This window comes from Anas acuta, chromosome 4, assembly GCF_963932015.1.
Source record: "Anas acuta chromosome 4, bAnaAcu1.1, whole genome shotgun sequence".
NCBI classification, from domain to species: domain Eukaryota; kingdom Metazoa; phylum Chordata; class Aves; order Anseriformes; family Anatidae; genus Anas; species Anas acuta.
In genome coordinates this window covers 31,639,979-31,662,466 of record NC_088982.1, presented here as the reverse complement: position 1 = coordinate 31,662,466, position 22,488 = coordinate 31,639,979, and the positions used below count along the sequence as shown (strand labels likewise).

Genomic DNA, 22,488 nt, shown 5'->3' with positions numbered 1-22,488 from the left:
ACTCTCACAGAAGTCACTATTGCCCAGGGGAACTCCTGGACACTTTTCCAACTGAGCAGGCCACAGTTGTGAAGTGCAGGTACCTGAATTGAGCCGTAAATAGCAAGATTTAGTAACAAAAAGCGAGCTGAGGAGCATGGCCTGTAGTGGGTGATGATGAAAGCAATCCACCAGCTGTGGCTGGGCAATGTAGCAGCCTCAGTTAATTATTTTGCAGCTCCCCTGTTGGGACAGCAAGTTCCTGAACCATGGCTGAAATCTAGCACTTTGAACCAGCCCTTGACAACTTGCCCAGGCTGCATTTAAAGGATTTCATGTGTCATTGCAGCTCCTCAGGATAATTCCCATTTCCTCAGAGCAAAGGCTTTGTGCTTAGCCTCTCTACAGCTTGTCTGTGCTCAAGGCATGTGTCACTACACACGTATGCATGAAAATAAACCCTCATATCATCAGTTGTGTGCTAACATGGGGAGAATTTGTCTTTCCTTGTGGAAGTAGATAGAACTTAAGATGTGTTTAACAAATAAAACAACAGATAGAGTAGATTTGCTGGGCTAAATAAAAGTAGACTTTTTTGTATGTAAGTACACAGAAAGCACATATAACCAACCAAATTAAATATATGCTAACCTGCATTGCAGCAGGAAATGCAGAATAAATTATTGCAGGTAGCTAAATGGAAATTTTTCCCCACTGTAGCAGGGAAAGAAAGAAAAAACAAGTAAATCACATAGAATAGAAGGGGGAAAAAAATAAGGAAAAAAAAAACACTTGAGAGCAGTTCATCATGAAAAGTAATAAAGCCACCAGGAAATTAAAAGGCCCAGCCCTTCAAAGAGGGAGAATTTCAGTGTCTGAAGACTGCAGATGTCTTCTGACTGTAGGCAGTGACCTTCTGGAACTGCGTGCTGGTACTTGTCACAAGTACCACCATACTGTGGTATGAGGGAAGCTCACAAAGTTGGTGCCATTCACTGTGGTTGGCAGCTTACGTCCCTAGGGCTCAGAAGGTGCTTCTGCGTGTACTGGCAAACTTGTTGTATGGTGTGTGTAAATCTGCCTGTATGTATTGTGAATTCAAGGCTCCAGGTTTATAGACAAAACATTTAGCTTGACTGAGGAATCTGTTATTTCCTGAGAGGTAGTTTAGATATAAGAACACAACTGGTTTGTTTTGTTTTTTTTTTTTGACAACTATTTAACCTTCATGTCCATTAGAATTTCAGGTGCTTACCATATCTAAGCAATGTTTGGCCCTAAATTAATTAGTTAATAGAATTTGCATTCAAGCCTGTTAATATTTGACCCACAGATTAAAGGGGCAATTGAGACGGTGTTTGGTACCTGATTACTATGGAAGGAGAAAGAGAAATTAAAATAGTGCTCTCAGTTCTTTTCTTTTTTAATTATTATTAGTAGTGAAGAAATATGATAAGGAAGAGTTTTCCTAATAGGAATGATTATAACCATTTTGCTACACTGTCTATCAGAGTAAAAGGAACTCTAGTTTGCCTCTAGGAGGACTAATAGGAGAACCAGACGGTGAGAGAAGCAAGACAGGCAATGTATTCAGGCTTTGGGAATTGGAATTGAAGAAGTAGTAAATTAGGTGTAGTCACCTGCATTGTTAGTCTGCAGTTCTTCAAGTTTGATTTGAGAAATAACAGCATCTGTCAACTACTTAATTCTTGTTATGGGAAACAGTATTCAACAGCATTCTGCCTTCTATTTGCATTATTGTTACTGCGAGTAGCATTTCTGAATCCACTACTACCCACAGGACTGAAGAGACAGCGGGGTTTAACAAGATAATTGTATGCATACTTAAATTTAAGCAACTGAATCATCCTGACAAATCTAAGCAATTGAACAGTGCCTTAATCAGACTACTCAGGTACTTAATTTTAAGCACAGCATTAAGAACTGACTACATTAGGCTAGAATACATGAAAATCTAATTGCAATGTAGAAAAAAAAAAAAGTTTCCACAGGCTGAAATCAGTTTTCCCTCCACTATACGTCTCCCCCATGCCCAGCTGCATTTACATCGTGGTTTTCTTCAACCCTAGCAATGCCAGCATGTTTGCTGGCTGAAGTTGCTGAACTTGCAGTGTCATTGCTTCCCAGTATTGGAGACCAGGAGTGAAGTAAAAGGCGTAAGTCTGAAACAGGGCTCTTGCTATGAGATACCAGCCAGCTATAATCCCATCTGTGTAGGTTTACAGCCAGGATCTGGGTCATGTGAAATTCTCCCTGCCTCCACCCAGAAGCACTCTAATGATTATTCATGATAAATTTTAAAAAGAGTGCTGCAGTGTATTGCTAAGTGAATGCATCTTCATTTTCGGACTCCCTCCCACTCGAGCATTTCCAGTAGCCATTATTGTAACAGTGCTGACAACTCCCTGATTAATCCCATCCTTGTGTTGCTGATCTTAACTCTTCGCTATTTTATTTAGCAGTAGCTTCAGCCTCACTAGGGGCTAGGCTCTGTCAGAGAAGAGCAGGTGTCCCAGGCATTTGTGGTCTTGCATCACAAACCAGGTTTTATCTGGAATGACCCCGGCGTGTTCTGCTTGGGCTGTTGCCACGTCTAGCTTCAGTCTGTCCCCGAGCTGCTGCTGTTACCATGTCATCAGCTATTACGTGAACGCCGGCAACGCCTTCAAGTCTTCCAGTGCTCGTTTGCAAAAAGACTTTGTCAGCTGATTTGATTGCCAAAAATAAGTAGATAGATGGAAAACATACATATTTTTTTCACCAGAGTACATGGTTCAGACAGTTGATGATCTGAGCTGATTTGTTAGTGTCTGTATAGATTTCTATGTATGTCTTTAGCAATTTGTGTGGAATGTCTGGCATGGGAACTGACGATTGCTGTCTTGGGCTAGCGTTGTCAAGGTCTCTGAAATCTGCATGCATCCCATTTCCCTGTGCCTCTCTGCAGCTTTTGCTAGGCTGTCAACCCACAGAGTGGGCTTGCTTGCTTCAGCCCCTCCTTTTGCCAGCTCTGTATGTGCCTCTTCCTCCATCTGTCACTGCTAAGGACATATTTCTGCATCCACATATGACAATGGTGACTCAGCATTTGATGCATCTATTGGGCTTACTCCCTAAGTTTTCTACTTTCCCAGCATTTCTGGGGATTGTGTAATCAGCTCTTCCTTGGTCCTGTGTGTCTTCAACTACAGTAAGCTTATAAAGCATGCTAGCTTTAACTCTGTACGTTTATCCATCTGGTTTTGAAAATATACCATTTCTAACGAGAGAGATAGAACTAAAGGGTGCCATTGGACTTGGTAATCATTTTAGTGGAGAATTTTACAAGTGGCTCTTCCATGATCTCCATTTATTACAAACACGATGGTCAGCTAGCTTTTAGATACCTTTAATATCTTTTTCAGCCGTAGGACAGTAGGAGAGCTGTAGCTGCAGTGCCAAACTTGAAATGCATACATGTATTGTCTTGTCCTTAACTGTTGGATTCATCTTCCAGTTGGCTGGCAGGTTCCTCACCCTGCTGCAGGGTTCAGAAATGAGATTGAACGTGCAGGAGCAGACCAAGAAGCCAGGCTAAGAGCTTGCATCGCATCAGGGGAGCATGTCTGTGCTTCAGGTGTTAACATGCAAAGAGAGGGTTAAGGCAATCCATGGTTGGCTTGCTGTCTATTTGCCCTCTTAAATGATAGTTTGAAAACCATTTTACTATGTAATTATTCTTAATCTATGTTACTGTGTACAGAAGAATAGCATGAGCACATCAAAATTCAGTGAAGAATGTGTAGATCTGTTATTGGCTGGATTACTTTTTTTTTTTTTTTTTTGCGTGGGACAACACTTGTGTGATTTTCAGCATTTCTGCTGCTGCTTTATGTGTTGGACAGATTCTGGGCGTCTCTGTCCAAGTACCAAGTCTCTTTTTCAATTTATTTATGGGAGCTGTTCTTCTGTGCTTACTTGAACTTGGGCAGTTAGTTTCTCCTTCCCTTACTTTGAGCCTGCTGTTGTGCAGCTGTCAGTATGGGGACTTTGGGTTGTTTTGACTTAGGGCCAGCTCTGCAACTGTACATTGCTTTTCGCACCTTAAGTCTGGCATTCAGCATCTTTTTTTGTTTATCTAGTTATTATAGCTATTCAGCAATGAATTATTTTTAATTCTAAAACATAAATTATTCTTTTTACATTGGACTTTTCATGTATTTGTGTAGTCTTTTTTTTTTTTTTTAGGTGCAGGTGTAACAAGAACTTGTTCATAACCAGTGTTAAGTACCTTTATTACCCAAGGAAAAGAAATCTCTCTCTAGTGGTGTTTCTTCCAGTGGTCAAGCTTCTTCTTGATAACTTGGTCAACAGATAACAGCCGAGTCAAAAGGTGCCAAAGAGAGGAATATTTCTAGGAAATTTAAGTGTTTTATATCATATGCATCCGGTAACTACAGGTACCTTAGTTCAACCAGTCACACAGCATGATGGTCCTAGCAGTTGCGCAACCAGAATGCCAAGTGAACACTGCAGTTTCTTCTTCCTCTGCCTTTGTGTTCATCGTGAGAATCAGCCCTAAATAAAATATAAAGTTAGAGGACATCTGGGGTCTTTCATAGGTAGATGAGATAGTTACACCTGCTGCTGCCCACAGATACTTGTCTTCCCACACCACAGGAACAGCTCTTTACCCCCAGTGCTCAGGAGCTGCACTGCAACTGTGTGTGTGTAAAAATGCTGTATTTAAGTGTGAAGATACAGCACTCATTTCCTTGATTCTTAGACACTGTCTTTAGGACTAGTGTAAGCTGCCCTGTGCTAAAGTTATTGTTTTATCCTCTTTGTTAGAGAAGTCCTTTCTTCTGGCTGCTGGGATGTTGTCACAGGACTGCGTTTTGTTCTGCTAGCCTGCAGTAGGAAACTTTTTTTTTCATTTACTCTATTAGAAGTAACTTTAGTCACTGTCGTTCATCTAGTTTTCAGCTTTGTTGTCCTCATTCATTGTTTTCCACTGCTACTGATAAAGAAAACATCACTTTGTGACCTTAATGTTTGAAGGAGTAATCAAAAGGAATGGGATGCGATGAAATTTATGGCATCCCTTGAGTCAAAATACAATTTGTTGATTTCACAAAGGAAATCAAGGAGCAAGCAAGTGTATTATCCCCATGGTTTCTTTGGTGTAACTTGGTAATTTTAAATAGAAGGATGTGTGGAATGGTACGTGATTGACTAGCAGGCATGTGCCAGGACAAAGCCAATGGAGACAAAACATTTAACTTTGTGGAGGAACATTTTTTTTATTATTTTATCTTTTTCAGAAATTAGTTTTGGGTACAAAAGCCCATGAAGAAACTGACAAAAATCTTGCTGCAGCAGACTCTTGAATGTCTTCCATGTCTTCATGCAGCCTGTGGAAGTCAGCAATAACAGCAGCTGCTGGACCAGCCAGCCTCTGCTTCTGTCCCTCCCCTTCATGAGGAGAAGATGAGGAAGAAAATGGGAGTTGCTTTATGTTTCCTGTTCCTGTTTATTTCAGATCTGGGAAGAGCTGCTGCTTTGCTCTGGTAATTGGGTTACATATACTGAGAGGCCAATATATTTGCATAATTAATAGTCTGTTGTGACAAATGATGTTTTTGTGAGACCTGCGTGGAGCATGCTGCGTTTTAATGTTGGAATAGCCACAGTTTGGTTTGTTCATCTATAAATATGCATCCCTGCTCTCATGTAGAATATGCATAAATCACATTTCAAACATGAGATAATCATCAGCAGTCAGTAAAAAATAGATATTTCCATGGCAACAGTTGCTAAATTAAACAGAGAATCAGTACCTCCTCCCCTGTTCTTGTCCAGAAACCTCTCTTGCTTTAGATCCTATGTACCTTACTGATGATTAACTAAATAGTCATACTTGTTAAAATGAATAAATTCACCATTGTGTGTGTGAAGAGTTATTAGAGCAAGAATTAGCAATAATTAAGTACTGCTGACAGCACTGGGCATCAGCTTTTTACATCTGTACTTCCTTAACTCTCTGTAGGCCCTGTCAAACACTTAATATGGTCTTTCCACACCCCTGCTGGAGTTGCTGTAAGTGTATTTTAAAAGCTTAGGAGAAATCTTCTGGTCTGGATCAAATTCTGACTGGCCTCTGCTTGAGGTGGGTTGAAAGGTGTCTAAATGATGGCACTTCCACAGCTTTGTGCTCTCTCCCTCTTCTTGATGGACATGCAGGAAATCGCCTGTTTTAAGGAATAAACTGAAATGGTTCCACAGACGTTTGGAGACCCCGGTATGGGGCAGGTAGTGTAAGAGAGCTCGAGGATGGTGGGTTGAGGGATGCTGGCATTTGGGGCTGCCCCAAGGGCTTCTCATTGGATACCATAGCTGATGGGAAACCAAAAGGCAGGAAGGTAGACTTTCATGAGAGCAGACAGGTAGCTCACCTGTGGTGGACAGATACCAAGTATTAAAGACACTGTCAGAAAGCATCAACAGAGGGGTTCCTGCTCGTGTGGCTCCAGATGGAAGGCATCTGCTGGGAGCTGCGGACTGGTCCTGATAAAAGCTGTGGGGCGGATGAGGGCACACTGTCCTGCTCCATGCTGCTGCCACACACTGTGGGGCTGTTTGGTGAGGAAACAGCCTGTGAGGTTCTGAGATGCTGGGGACCCAAATCCCAAGGCCTCAGTCAGCTTGTTCACTTCCGCACCTCAACGTTGCAAGGAGGAACGGCACGTTTCTCTGCAACTTTCCCCATGCCATCTTTGGGTCATCTGTTCCACCATTTTGCATGGAAGTTAAATGGGTTACGCAGTGTCTTGCTTGCTTTGTTTCATCAGAGAAATTATGCCATTTTTCTTTGGATCTTTACATCAGGATCCTTACACACCCTTGCAAAGAGATCACCAGGGACCTCGAGCAGAATCATAGCTTATAGTTTTGTTCATCTCCATTCCAGCTTTTGTTTCAAGTTCTCATGGTTTGAATGGGACGAGCACTATGAAAGCAGGGAGTCGTCAAAAGATAGTCCAAGGGTTCACAGAGCTGAGCCAGAACCTGCTTGAGGGCATTGTGTGTGTTTTTCTCATTGCTGCCTTAGTGAACATGCCTGTTGTGGCACATGTGTATGTAGATCTACAAACTCACAGGGAAAGAAGTGTAAGATAATACCACGTCATTGTTCAGTTTCAGTGTCCCAGCTCCGTGTGATTCAGATGTGTTCAGAAGCTGCAGGCACTTGGGTGGTTTTTTACTGCTTTTATATGGACAGAACATGTCATTTGAGAGGAAGAGCAAATCTTACAAGTTGGTAGAAATAAGTGCTGATTGTAGGTTCTTGTCAAAAATTTTCAGTGACTTGGAGTGGTGAATGTTTTCCTCTTTCTGATGTGTCTTATTCCATGAATAATTTTCTCAATGTTGAAAAAGCACCAATAAGATAAGCCCTAGTGAAAGGGGAACAGCTTCTAGTCTGTGGATTGAGACATACGTTTGCTGGTTCCTCCTACAGTGGGGACATAGCAGTGCTTCAATAGGTTATGCTAGGGTTGCATGAAACACACAAAAAAAGAAATCTTGGTATTTGGGGGATAAATGCATGTCATACTCCTAATAACTTTCTTTTTAGTGATGTGTATGAATGGGAAAGTGAAAATGTCAAAGGATGGAGATGCTCAGACTTGTATCATAAAGTGTTCTGCCAAACTTCTGCTTCCATGGGATACTGGACAGTTTAAGTATTGTGATAACTTTTCAAATGGAAGCTACTGAAGGAGGATTTAGTACACGTGTTTCATAACCAGGTAGCCTATCAGGATGAAATTCACGCTTTCTTTTGCCCTGCCATCTGGGAAATATGGTTCTCTTCTAGGTTTGTCACTCAGGTCCTCTGCATTGTGTCTGGATCTGAGAAGAGATGCCCTATTTACTCTCTTAATACCCTCAAAGCAGTTCGTATTTCGGAGCTGCTTCCTCACATCAAGAACCATGTCCTCTAAAGCAAGCAGTCCTTAGGAGGCAGTTAAAAACCCTCATTCAGCTTCTTTGGCTTGAGAGAGAGCAGACAGGGGGCTTGCTGTCTTTGACTGCAAGTGTAGTATGGAACAGCAGTGTTACTAGGAGGGTTTGTCTATTGTGAGCTTCCTTGGTAAAGATTCTTCAATAATTTTGCAGAAAGACATGGAAGATAGGCACTTTTTTGTTTATAAAAATGATAAAAATCTGAGATAAGCTCCTCAGAAGTTCTGTATGGCCACAGTGCTCTTTGTGGTATGTGTGTTGCTTAATTAACGCTTGTTCTGTGCATTCGTTGTGTTCATGTTATTTTGCTTTGAAGTGGTTGTCAGCAGTAATTGCTCTCAGTAGGTTAAATAAGGAGCTTGTTTTAGGTTTCCGCACATGGTCAACAGCATCTCTCTGCTGTACAACAGTAAGGAGTTACTGCTCTGTAGGATGCATTCCTGTTAGTACAAAGGAACTGCTTCTGCTGTAATGAAGCGGAGCCTCTGAAAAGGAAAAGGTGGTTTCTAACAACAGCAAATATTTTGCTTTTCACTCCACTGTCATTTCACTAGGGTGAAGTACTGTAAGCTTTGAACCAGATGGTTTCAAAGACAGGCTCATATGGGCAGAGAATAATGAATGGACACTGCTAATATGATTTTATTTTTCAAGTATAAGCTGAGGGTACATGTCTTAAGTGTGTGTGTTTATGGAGTCATCATTTTCCTCCTTCTTACTACCTAAAATGTTTCCCATCTGCAGAGCTTTTCCAATCTCTCAAGCCTCTTAGGAATTCTCTTTTGTCTTGTAATGCCATAACTTTATGATCTTCCATCAACATCCTGTTAGGTTTCCTGTCCTCTATAGGTTTTCATGTGACCCAGGTTGTCTGATGCCTCCCTCCTTGGTCCTACACTGGAAGCTGGGGGCCTAAAGCTGAGTGCCAGAGGCAGGCTGCATCCAGTGCTGCAGCACTGGGGATCCTGCAGGCATCCCGAGCTCCATCTCCACATGCCTCCTCTCCTTGTCCACCCTTACCAAGGTAGAGATGAAGGCGACAGACGTGGAGGCTTTCAGAAATCTTTGCTTCCCTTCAGAGGTGGTTGGATATGTAGAATCATGCTCCCTTGTGGAAGGGATCAGTGAGCACCAAGGAACTTGATTGGAAGGAAATTGCCCCTGTTTTGGTTGCTAAAACTCTGTGTTCCTGATCAAAATGGAACCATTTGCCAGACTCTGTTGTCTTGATAGCTGCTGAAGCCAGCAGAATGTTAGTGGCTCTTATTTGATTTTATCGCTGTTATTCTTTAAGCCCAGAAGTAATAAGAAATGTGCTCGCTGTTGGTCTTTATTAAGAATACGGAATGAAACATCTCAGCTGCTTTTAACTGTTTGTTACATCTCTAAACCAGCTCATTTCCCAGCTCCATCTAGCTCTGTATGTGATCAATTACAGTTAATCTGCTGTATTTGAAGGGAGCTTAATGAACTTTATCCTGGCAGGAAGGAAGTCTGTTAATTTGGATATTCTGAGTTCAGGGGGTTGTGTATTTGTGTCTTTCCACATTTACTCAGAAATCTGAGAGAGAATAACTGCTTTGCAGGGAGCACATGTTCTTTCTACATTCGGAGCCTGCCCATGTTTTCTGGCAGCTGGCTGCTACAGTGGATTAAATTTTAGTAGTCTGGTTTTCATTGTTAAGCTTGGAGAATGCAGGACACAGATGATAGCTTAATCTGTGTCATAATGAAATTAACACTAATAGCCCAGTCTTGGGGTTCCTGAAAATACACATCTAGAGATTTTCAGGGCCAAAGCTGTACAGATGGAGCTTGGGGTGACTCGAAACTTTTTTTTTTTTTTAACTAATATATGGAAGTTGGCTTTTGATGTGCTTGTTGTTGTTTTCCTGCCAAGTCTGTGTCTGAACTCAAGTGCGGAGTAGACTAACGTGTTCAGCGGCATTAGGAGTGTCAGGTAGGGTTGTCAGGTAATATAAAACTCAAATTCTCTGTCTCCAAGGTAATGTAGCCATGGAGCACATCACTGAAAAGTCAATCAGTTGCACCCTACTGCTCCTGTGCTCCCAGAATACCTCAGAATGGGTTTTGGATCACCAGAAATCACACTGGTTGCATGTTTACAGGTCACGTAAATATCAAATGATTGCATGAAGTGAATGAAAAATGCCTTCCTCAGCACTTCATTGAGAACAGGGATTCTTCTTTGGCATCAATCATGTCACCTCTTCAAAAATCTTATCTATCTCACCCCAGCTGAACATACAGAATGACCAGGTGAGAAGAAGGCATTGTAGGCAGCAGAGAAAAAAAAAAACGCAAGTGTTGGGCATTGAAAGAGAACAGTGAACAAAATAGAAAAGGAGGAGAAGGCATAGGTAGAAGAAGCAGAATAAAGACAAAATGAAAACCAGAAGAGAAAGGAGAGAAAATGGGGCACAGAAGAAAAAGGTGCTTGAAGGAATGCATTGATAACATGGCAGCAAGCGAGTTTAGGAGTAGAACTAAAGGGGAGAGAAATTGATTTGAGGAAAAAAAAAAAATACCATTCTCTGTCTAAATTGTGTGCTTTCCTGCAAGACATTTCATCAGGTGTTTTGGAAGGACAATCCAACCCCCACCCCCCCATTTCAGTGTTTGTCTAAAGACATGCTTTTTTTTTACAGCACAGGTGACAGAGATGTGTTTTTCCTGTCTCTCTGAATGTTTGCGTTTGTTGCAAAGACCTCATTCATATTCCTGTCACTGCTGTAATGTTCAAATATTTTGAAATGCCTCAGAGTGAGACCTGACCTCGTAGCCTGGTGCTGGTGTTTTGTTCTAAGTGTTGCCTCTGCAAAGCTTAGTAAAGAGCAGAAGATGGAATACATACACCTGTTTTATGTGTAATTAACACCTGCTGTCATGTGCTTGCTCATTTCTTAGCTCTAGAGACAGGGAATCCATGAAACTGAATACGCAAGTAATAGACAAAATGTTGTGGTATATGGTATATTTATTCCCAAGTATGTTGTCAAAAGACAAAAAAAGAAAAAAAAAATCAGCTTAAGTTGTTATAGAAGGTGAGCATGGCCAAGAGATCCAAAAAATTTTGCATTCTGCTTCTGGACATAGGTTAGGCTTTTCCTTGCCATGGAGAAGATCTTCATTCTCACATCTTCTGTAAACCTTTGGCAAGATTTCAAACCTATTATGTGACATGGCTGGTGATGACTCTTACTAAGGCAGTCCATAGACTGTTAGCTTGGTAAATAATACAATTTCTCTTACTTTTTAACAGCGATTGCTACCTTTTTTATTGATGTTATTGAGATGACTGCTTCAGTATGGCTTCTGGATGCAGGGTCTGAAAGGTGGTAATAATTTTGGCCATGAAAATGAGCAAACAGCAGCTGAAACCATTCCTTGCATGTCTTTGTAAAAAGCACTGAGGCCTTGCATGTAACTCTCTGCTTTGAGGTACAAAGTGCAAGTTGAATGGGATTTAAACTTACATTTGTGTTTGGTATTTAGCCAGACTGTAATAATCTGATAAATGAACTTTAATAGTATTCCTGATCAAATAAATGGGGTTATGTATTTAGTTTGTAATAGATAAAAAACAGAGAATGCTTCTGATGTATATATATTTACAACAATTTGCTATTCTGGTCATCAGAGAATTGGAGGCATGTTTCTAAAAATATTGCAGCATTCAGATAGGCAATGCGTGCTTGTGCCTGCTGTCCTAAGACATTTCTGCAGCTGGGATTGTTTTTTTTTTTTTTTTTTTTTTTGTGTGTGTGTGTTTTTTTCGTTTGTTTGTTTTTGTTTTGTGTTGTGTGTTGGTTTTTTTTTCAGTACCCGAAGTTTTCCTTTACATTCATGGTTATTCTGGTCATCTGTAAGCTCACAAGTCTGTCCTGTGTAGTTAGGTAAAGCAGAACTGAGTTCACAACCATTTGAGAAATTGAGAAATGCTTGTCCAGCATGGCTAAAATTGCCAGTAGGATATTAATTTAGCTTTTATCCAGAATGGGTGAATCACAACCCTGTTTTCTTCATACGAAGTTCATAACCTGGATGGAATCAGAGGTTTGAAGGTTCTGCATGTTACTGAATGTAGAAAGGGTGCTAGTGAAACCAGCCTGCTAACAACCTAATTCGGTTTGAGTCTGGGAGAGGCGTTGAAGCAGGGACATGAGTGACAATGTGGTACTTAAAACATCTGCGTACTTCACCTCTCTCTATTAGTTATTTCAGTCCTCAGCAATGGCACTATTCTGACAATAAAAGAGAGATTACCCATTTGAATAATTTTGTGCAAAAGGTTATGCCTGGAAGGTTTGGAGTCCTCAGAGTTCAGGACGTGCTGAGCTGTGTGGTTCTTTTAGCTGTTTGATGATGAGTCTTGTCTCAGAAACACATATTAGCAAGAGTAAGAAAACATTGTTCAGCCACAGGGTTTTTTTGTTTGCTTTCTAAGCAGGACCAGATTGATGAGGATGAGCCCTGAGGCTCTCCCCATGCCCTGAAGGAGTGCTTGCACTCTGAGTGGAGAGGATCTTGGTGGCGTATCAACATGGGATGTCATTGCACAGGGTAAGCATTGGGCAAGCATGTGAAGCAGAACTGACCTTCCCCTTCTGCCTGGAACACTGTGGTGTGTGAAATGCCCAGCTGAACGGACACCTCATTGCAGACTGCTCAGTCCCTTGTCATAGACCAGAACCACAACTTTAATCAGCGGTTTAGGTATCTCGGGGTCTAAGCAGAGGCAGATCATCCCTACTAAGTTAAGGATAAGTAGTTGTTGAGAGGGGAACAGTTGCCAATGCAGTTAAAGTGACTGGCAGCAGTCGCACTCTCAGCAGTGGAAAATGTTGAGAGTTAATTCAAATCCCGGAGCTTTCATCTGAACGCCTGCTGTGTAGAATCAAAATATGAAATAGTAACTGATAGATGTGAACTGATGATATTTGTTAACTGATATATCATCTATGAAATATTAATATTCTCAAAAATGCACCCAAAGGCAGCAGCTGTTACTCCTGAAATTAAGATTATTTAATGTCTCTTAAAAAGAGTAATATGAGTAGCACAAGTAGATTACATGTGGAGTCTCTAGGGTTCACTCCTGACACTAAAGTAAAATACCAGCCTGTAAATGGATGCATCATTTAGTAGAAGGAACTTTGTGAAACTTTCTTGGTGAGAAATCAAGCCACTGGCCATTTTGCAGTAGAGTTGGGTAGTGCTACTGTTCAGGCATCAGAGACGAGAGAATAGGCTGTCAGATTCAAAGGCCGGGTTTATGTAGACTTCCATGCTCAAAGCACTGCACACGTTAAACAAGCACGATTGGATAGATTTTGTAGAATACATACAGCTGGTAGAAGTGTTGGATATTGCAGTATAACGTGGGCTTTAGAAATAAATGCTCTTGATTTAAGCAGTGTAAATGGCATATTATTATGAACAGTGCTCCATTTTTGCTGTTGCATGTAAGATGCTTTATTTTTAAACTCTTCCATGGGATTTAGGCTTGCATAGAAGGCTTTGTATTGGAGTGTTAAAGTGTGGTTTTCTGCACAAAGAACTGAGATGGTGTTCGTTTAGTTTCCAGAGTTGAGTATTCCATACACTGAGTAGCTCTCCCAGATTTTCAGTTTAAAAAAATGTAGGAAGTGTGTAAGTGTGTAAATGTTTTAATAGAGGTTGGTTTATCATGGGTAACTTTCAGATGTGTAATGTGCTGTTGGGTATGAACATTATTTGTATGCTTTTTTTTTCTGTTGGAACAGCTGATGTTATTTTACAGACAGCCAAAACCTTGGGCACCTATGGCCCTTCCTCTGTGTTGTACCAACAAAGTAATGCTATCCATTGTACAGAAGTCAAACAGAAGAATAATGAAACAAGGTGCTTATTCTCTGTTAGCTTTTGCTAACTCTTGTGTTTGATTTTAAGTTTAGTGGCCTGAAGTTAAAAGAGGAGCCAAGTTTTCAGTGAGTGCTCAAAAGTTGCTCCCAAAAGGACAAGTAATTACAAGAACAAAACAGGGAGCCGTGGAGGCTGCATTACTGCATGTGTAATCCACAGCTTTCTGTGTAAGGGTTTACAATGTGCCACGTAGAGAATACAAGCCATACGCTACTAGCTAGAGTAAGCTATGCCTCTAATTTTACCGCAGAAATCGATTCTTTTGGGTGAATTTGGTGTAGATGATCGTGTGCAAAATAACAAGACCTCATGCTGCTACTCATTTGAAATCACTCTGCACTCTGTCAAACTCAGTTACTTTTTCAGATTATCCAGTGATTCTCTGCTTCCATAATGCACTTTCTCCCATTGTATTTTAACTAATTAATCATAGATGTAAATCTCCATACCAAGTGAGTACTTTTGAGCCAGGAATGCAAGCTGCAACACTGTTTTCAGTGTGCTGCTGTCCATGATTAGTGCTTAGGGGCTTTGCTTGTGTGCATTTAAGAAAAGTAATGAAAGCAACATAATGACTGCTATTTTGGGATCTTTTATCTTTTATTATCTTTATATGGCTATCTTTATCTTTACATCTTTTTACTTATTCTACATTTGACAGGTTTTTGTATAGGAGAATGCATTTGTGTCAGGATGCTCATAGACAATTTTAGTTGCAATACAACTTGAAGATAATGGCCTTCCCCTTCCATCCTTACCCTCCCTTTGTTTTGGCTTTTCACAGATTTTTTCTCAACAGGTCAGACTGCTCTACTGCTGTCCTTTCTTTGCCCTTGTTTGCCCTATAGCTGTGCAGCAATAATATGTCTGGATAAGGAGTTAAATGAGACTTCTTTCTAAGTTGTTGGAAAGGGACGCTGATGAGCTCCTAGAGGGCTTTTGTGGACCAGAGTATGATATACAAAAATAGGAACATATTTGTGCGTCACATCAACATTCAGGTTTTTGGTACAACAATCCTGCAATTTAGAGTCTGTTACCTAAACTATAGTTTATTAAATGCTTAGACTCATCGATAATCAGTGTCTCAAAAAAAGCCCAAAAGGTCCCCATGTAAGAATATGTCCTGAGGCTGAAAGTAGTCATTTGTTCTGCTTCAGATGTGTCTCAGTGCTAAGGGGTTACTGAGTTATGACTTTCGGTTGGTTTGACGTGCGTTTAGACTGTTTCAGCTACCATTTTTCAAGGTTATGTTTGTTATGGAGCCTTCAGGCCACTTCCACTATTAACTAACAGATTGTGACACCCAGTAGAGTTCATTTAGAACAACGGATCATGCAAAAAGTTGTCCACTGCTCTTAATGCAACTCGTAAGGCCACAGCAAGCTCTAATTTGGAAACTGAAACCACGGGCAATGTAATCACATTCAGTTTTATTTCAGGAAGCCTACAGAAGTTTTTTTCATCAGTTTAAGTGTTTATGGTACCAAAAATTCCCAAGCACATCCAAGTTCTGGAAAGCAAGGTTTAAGTTCATCAATTCCTTTCTGTGATCAGCTACGTAGTGGTGGTGATATGCTGCAGCGCTCTGCTCACAGAACACTGGTAACATTATCTGTACTGCACAAGACACAAATATAAAGGGAATTTCTGCTCCAACAAAGTTACAGAGAGCAGACACAAAGAAGGTCTTGACTTGCTGTGCATTCCAGAGTAAGGAGTTGATTGCAGATACATTTTGACATCATTAAATAATTTCTGGTAGGCTTCCCTTTGTGTTTTTAGTTTTTAACAATTTTGGTTGGGAGCTGCAGTTTACAAAATACTTGGCAATGTAATTGTGGGCTGTTTGAAGTGGGTGCAGTAACCTCAGACAGGGAGCAGAAAAGAATTTACTGGCAGAAGTGATGCTTCCTTACTTTAAATGATCCAATTGAAATCAGTGAAGATTTCCTCTTTGCCTGTTAACTTTATCTGCCCTTTACAGACTCCACTCAGATTGTCAAGATGCTGTTTCTTTTTAAAAGTTGGATATGGGATATCTGTGCAATTCAGTGCACAGATTCTCTGAAAGTTGAAGGACAAGAAGTTCCTGGAAAGAAGTCAAATTCCTTCCTTCGTGTAAAGAACTGTGATTTCACCTCTTTTGACAAACAATCCTATAGTGACAATGGCTAGCTTGTGGCTACAGTTTGATTTGTAGGCTTTGTGGTAAGAACAGTGAGAGGAATATAAGCTTGAATGACAAAGATTTGTAATACCCAGCCTGAAATATACAGTTGCTACATTGCTAGATTGCTGGTTGAAAAAGAAATAAAAATGCAGCGTCATAAAAAAAAAAATGCAGCGTCAAGAAAAAAAAAAAAACTACTATAATTTGGGTACATTGAAACTCCTTGGGAAGGGATGGATTGGAAGAGTCAGTACTAACAGCATTTGAAGTTTATAACTGTGCATGAAGTTACTAAAACAGACTTAAGTGAAAATTTACATGTTAAAGCAGACAATTTTTAATGTATCACTAAAGAGCTTTAATTCTTTTACGTTCATGTATGGCTGCAAAAGATTTGGGATCTCACTAGTGGGTGGAAAACCATGTTAATGCTCAGTGAGCAAATCTGTGCTTGGTGAGTGTGATTTTTGCTGGGACTTTCTAATCTTAGAGGAGATGTGGTTGAATTTCAAGTCGTACCCTAACAGGATTTGTAGGGGTTTAGTTGTAGTTTGAAAGGATATTCCTCACCCTTACTGCAGCAGCCTGAAATGATCAGGAACTAGATGCTCTGAAGAGAGCTAACAGCTTGGGAAAGCTGCAGCTCACAAGGAAACAGAACATGGTCTCTATGCAGAATTAAGGAAAAAAAGGCTTTTTTCAGATAGAAGGTAATGGATTCAGGTACACATATCTAAAACACCAAAGCATGCAGTTGTTAGTAAAGGGGCAGGGCTTTATTTTTTTTCCAAAGGTTACAGAGGCATTTTCTGCAGAGTTTTCTTGTGTATGGCAGTCTGTTGCCACATCAGTATGGCCAGAAGAGGCCATTTTGACCATTTAATGCTATATGATATCAAAAGTTCATATGTAGCTCACAAAAACATTCAAAATTGTGGGACAATGCATAAAAGAGCCTCGGAAAGTTGTGTCTTTCTGAAATGAGGAAGGTGCTGTTTAAAACAGCCTTTCTGGTGTGTACACTTGACTGTGGCCACGAAAGCAGGCAAGGATGTAAGAAAGAAGTCAGGAGGAGGAGCAGTGTTGTTGGGCTGCGTGCTGAGAGCAGGCAGCCAGCGGTTAGCCACCTTCAAGGCAAAAGCAAAGTGCATTCAGAGGCTGATGTTCAGAGAGGATGTGTGCCATTCCCAGAGAGGGAAGGGGGAAGAGACGGAAACCACAGAAAGCCTTGAGTAGTCGGGCAGCATGTCCACTACCTATGAGGAGGAAATAAACCAGCAGGATGTGGTAGGTTGGTACATTCAGCAGACTGGGAAGGAGCAGAGACGGTGCCTTCTCACAGCTTCATCAATAGGGTTGGGAAGTGGGCACTGACTGCCCTTTTGGTCACTGTAGCAACAGTAGCAATTGTAATATCATTATCAACAACAATGACATAATAAATAAGCATTAAAAACAAAATAGACTGGTACACAGTTCATAGAACCAGTATATAACTTCCATTTTCTACTTGTCATTGCCATCATTTGGTTTGTTTTATGTGTGTTTTTGGGGAGATGATGGTTCTGCAACGAACCAAGCTGAAGCATTCGCTCACTGCTCTGACAGCTGTGGGAGTCTGTGGTGCTGTACCACAGCAACAGCTTAGGTCTTGTTCAGCTGTTGCATCATGCTGGGTTACAAATACAGGTGAACATGAGGCTAGTTACGCCACCAAATAACAGATTTTGCTACTGAAATCCATAAAGCTAAATAACTACAGTTAACCCACAGGTAGCCTTGGTTGGCAAGCTGAATGTTTTGTAGGTGGTAGTGTAGAACACGATGATCAGTCCTGGAAATGATGTTGGCAGCAAGGTAGGTGACAAACGTGCTCTGCAGTGGCTTAGTTCTTGTTGTCTCTTGTTAAAATTGGCTAGTACCAGGCAGAGCAGCCAAACTCTGCTGGCTTTCAAGTTAGAGCATTCTCAGCTGATGCTCCGATCTCCAAAGGCTACCCGCTCTGCTTCTCAAAGGTGGATGGATGACTGCCACAGTTCTGACCATTGTTTCTCTGGTCTTTGGTTTTGCAAAAGGTTAGCTGTATTTGGCCAAAGAGTATTCTGCTCTGAGCAAGTCAGTATTGTAGTGGTCTGCTCCTTGTAATCCAGACTGGCAACCGTGCCAAGCGTCTTAGCAGTCCTTCAGAAAGATAGCATTCGTGTTTCAGGAAGGTGATGCATTGTGAAAGCTGTCGTGTTAGGTTGTACTGATGGAGGAGCCAACTGGAATTACTGAGACACAGCTCTCTTCACCCACTGTAACCTGTGATTTCTGAACTGTAAAGCATTCTTCTTAAAAACAATGAAAAATGCATCTTTAGGTATTTTTGAGGCAAAACATAACACAAATACTATAAAGGCTGCACGTCGATTATTGCACAGACAGGGATCTTGTCAGCTCCAGCATGACTTTTTGTCAAGGAAGATAGCCCCACGAAAGGAAGATAGAGCAGGCAGCCGACTGGCATTCATCTAATGTGCATGCTATGTAGGTCACCCACTTACGTTTCAGACTGACCTGTCTTTTCTTCCTGAGTGGTCAAAAACCAACTTCTTGGTTTAGCTGAAAAAAAAGTCTGATTCTAACCTTGAAACATTGAAATATTTGCTATTTGCACATTCCTCGGTAGTATTCATCGTTTGGGAATCACTGCAATGCAAGTGTTTCTGTACAGGTTGGTTTATGGCAAGTCCCAGGATGGGGTGCAGCAAAGGGTTGTGCAGGTGTGAGCAGGCACTCGTGCTGCACAGGACCTATCCAGTGCACAGGACCTGTTGCTGAGGCAGGCTCAGTTTCAATGTCACATGCCAGCAGCCTTGTCTTCCAGGCTGTTCTTTCTTCTGTTCCAACCTGAGCTGTGTTGGTGTGCATCCAGTAGCATGCTTCGGTGTGCTGGAGTAGCCCTTGCTAATGCTGAAGGTGAAGATGGTGACTGATGCTGACTGATTCTCATTTCATCGTGTCTTGTTTGGCTGCAGGTCCCAGACAGATGAGAAATAGCTGAGGAGATGGGATTGGGGGACACGGTGGGGCGCTATCATTTGTCTGTGACTGTCCACCCTAACGTTTCCTATGCAGTTTTAATGAGCTCCTGTGCTAAGGAATTACGGTAACTCCAGACCTGGCTCTCCCTTGGGACACGTGAGCTAGCTGCATGAGCAGTTAGTGTATCGATAGGTCAGTTTTTTGGCTGAGTCACTGGGTTTACAGAGCTTCGGTGCAACGCCTTCTTGCATGCTTGCCTTTTTCACTCGCTAGATGTGACCTAGAATTTGGAATAACTTCCTTACTAATAATACATCTGTAATGCATAGTTTAATCTGCTGAGTCTCTTTGACACTACTCCAGCTGAAGCAGATGAACAAGTAACTTCAGTGGTTTGGTAGCTTTTCTCCTCTTTTGAAAAAATAAATTGCAGAAAACTTTTAAATGTATGTGGATTGCAAGTTGTTGTTTCTCAGGCAGGTGCTATGCTGGCTTAGCCTGAGAGGCCCTCAAACACAGAGCTGCTAAATGGAAATAAAACTCAACAATGTTTTGCTTTTAATTATGCTTGAAGCTTCCTTCATTGTTCCAAGTAGTTAACAAAATCTTGTTTAGCATTTACAGGGTCGCAGCCCACCTACATAAGCAGCCCCTGAGTCAATCAGCATTTGTTTTTCTTTTTACCTCTTAATCATCTGTGGTAACCACATGAAGAGGAGATGAGAACCAGACAGTAAAATGAGCCCTAAGGAGACCAGAATTATGACCCAGGCTACATGAATTATGAGCTGGTAACTTAACTTAGGTATTTTAGGTTTTAGATACTCTACTTGTCTTATGCAAAATAACTTTTCAAAGAGTTGAAGAGGAGACAGCTTAAGGAACACTATTGTTCAATCACATTTCTAATGCTATGCTTCATGCAGCCCTGGGCACCTAGAGGGTGAGCTCTAGTGATTAACTATATCTGATCGTGTCAGCCATACAACAGCTTTGGTACTTACATTATTGTCCCCTCAAGTTATTTAGAAAAAAAAAAAAAAAGCTTTACATCTTTGAGATCGTGAAACTGGCTAAGAAATGGAACTTTGGACATGATCAGTGACAGAGCTTTTTATATGAGTTGCGTGTGTTGATTTTTATTTTTATTTTTTTGAGGTGCTGTGAGTGAGTGATGTGGAATGACGCTCCAGATATCCAGCAGCAAAAAAAAACCTGATTGGTAAATCTAACTTCCAGGGAGTGTCTTGTTTTGGAGAAATCAAAGGCAGCTGGTTGTGATGCTGCTTCATATACTGGCATCTACACACCTGCTGTGCTCTTCTACACTTGCTTGGTGCAGCATCTCTTCTCAGTTTTTTATAACTTTTCTGTAACATTCCATTTTGCATTTTAAACTCTAGCACCCCAGTGGTAGATAAGGCCTTTATATATAAATGTGTATATATATTTATATACATACACACTGATCTGTATCTAAAGTTAGATTATAGATCTCTATAAATAGGCATAAATTTTTCATGTAATCTTTGAAATTTTATTATAGACTTCATTAAAATAGATTAATTTATTGCATATTTATATAGTTAATCAAAGATGAAATTGTCATCCCTAAGTGACTGAAAAGGTAAGGGCTTTAAAAACAAAACAAACCTCACATAATTGCCAAATAACAAGCAGTTCACTATAAAATGGTGACTGTCGGCTGCCCACCATGACAGAACAGGATCAGTGAAGGAAGGCCGAGACTTCCCTGAGGACCTTTGCTGCCCAGATTAGCATGCCTTACTTCTGCTTTCACCCTAAAATGTGGTCAGTTGTCTTGGATATCAGAGAACATTTCAGTGGTGATAATTTTTTGATATTACAGAACTTTATGTGCATAACACTGTTTGGAAGGACAAAGAGAGATGCTTAAAATATGCATGCTGCAGCTTCAAGCTGGGCTTATCAGTTAAGCAGTTTCCAGTTTGGGTTTAGGTTTGTTTTGCAAAGACTTTGAGCACATTCATCAATGAAGTAGAAGAGTTCAGACAAGCTGAAACTGGACAGTCAAACCTAACTGGAAGGTACCAGTTTGGTGCTGTAAATGTGAGGTCTCTATGGCCAACCAGAGCCTAGTAAAATCATTAGAAAGACACTTAGTGAACTTAATCTCTCAATACCAGACAAAGTGTGGCGTGCAGTTGTTTCTTGAGATAGTGAATGTGTTGTATAATCAGAAATGAAGTTACTGAATTGGTACAAAACAATTTTTCCTAAGGTTGAAACCTCTAGACTAATCTCCTTTATCTAAACACAAGACAAGATGCCACTGACTTTCAGGGAATGAGGGTCAGCAATTGCCGTCAGTGTCTGACTGTAGGAGAATATTTGTCTTGGCTTTGCCCCCTGCTAACTTACTCTCGCTGAGCGTGAAATCCTTTTGGGAGATGAGCACAATGCACCTAAGTATTTTCTAGGCTGAGGCTGTGGATAGTCATTTCTCTCTTTTTATTTACTACTTTGTCTCTCTTTATTGTTTGCTTGGATTTAGAAAACGTAGCTTCACAATGACCCGTTCAGTGCTTCCTCTCCTTAAGGCTGTTAAGCTGTAAATTCAGTTAAAACTTCAAATAATCCTGAGGTCAGATCCCTATGGCTGTGGTGAGATGGCCTCACAGTTGCACTGCTTTCTCTGGTACGGGTTTTGTTTCAGTCCCTACTTAAGTTCTGTTAGGCTCCTTTGGTTCTGTTAAGCTCCTTTCTCTTGGTGTTTTTGTATAGGGTATTTTACGTTTTGGCAGAAAGCCAGTGGTATGGTCCTACAGATAGACTTGTATCCATGCCTATTCCAACACATGCTTAGATCACGTACATATTTTACCTCACTAGGTAATGGATAATGTCATGTTGCAGTGTTGCTGTCCATTTCTATTGACAAGATAGCCTTGATAGACAAGATAGCTTTTTGGTACAGTTGAGTAACATTAAAACACTCATCTGCCTTTTTTCTTCTTTTCCTCTGTGTCTAGTCATCGCAGGCACCTTTTAATTTTCTACATTTGTAGGTGCCTTGCTATTTGAGCACCTTTCTTTGCCTGTTTTCATTTAGCTTTTTTATAACTTTTACAAATTACTCTCTTACTGTTTATCATTCAATCCCCATGCTACATGGCTGTTTACCAGCAGAGTCTGAAGTATCTGGGCCAGAGCTCGTGGGCTCCGTGGACATAGTCTGAACATACTGATAATTTCATGTGAGAGTGCAAAACCCCTTTTGGAACTCAGGCTTGCTTTCGGTGCTTCAACAATAAAAGTGGGACCTGACTTGAGACATCGGCTTCAAAATAGGAATTTGCATTTGCCTGTGA

The 22,488-nt window shown here is 40.8% G+C and overlaps 1 protein-coding gene across 12 annotated transcripts in view; it reads left to right on the top strand.

Moving 5' to 3' along the window:
* MAPK10 (mitogen-activated protein kinase 10) overlaps window positions 1–22,488 on the top strand; it is a 120,578-nt gene that overhangs the window by 16,027 nt on the left and 82,063 nt on the right. For 4 of the 12 annotated variants that reach the window (XM_068680542.1, XM_068680529.1, XM_068680539.1 and 1 more), the window contains exons 3-4: window positions 4,831–4,895; window positions 5,304–5,549. The exons of 7 other annotated variants lie outside the window; for them this stretch is intronic. In XM_068680542.1, coding sequence (XP_068536643.1) covers window positions 5,496–5,549 — 54 coding nt within the window. In that variant the 5' untranslated portion in view covers window positions 4,831–4,895; window positions 5,304–5,495. The remainder of the gene's footprint in view (window positions 1–4,830; window positions 4,896–5,303; window positions 5,550–22,488) is intronic. One more of the 12 variants, XM_068680530.1, reaches the window with a different exon arrangement.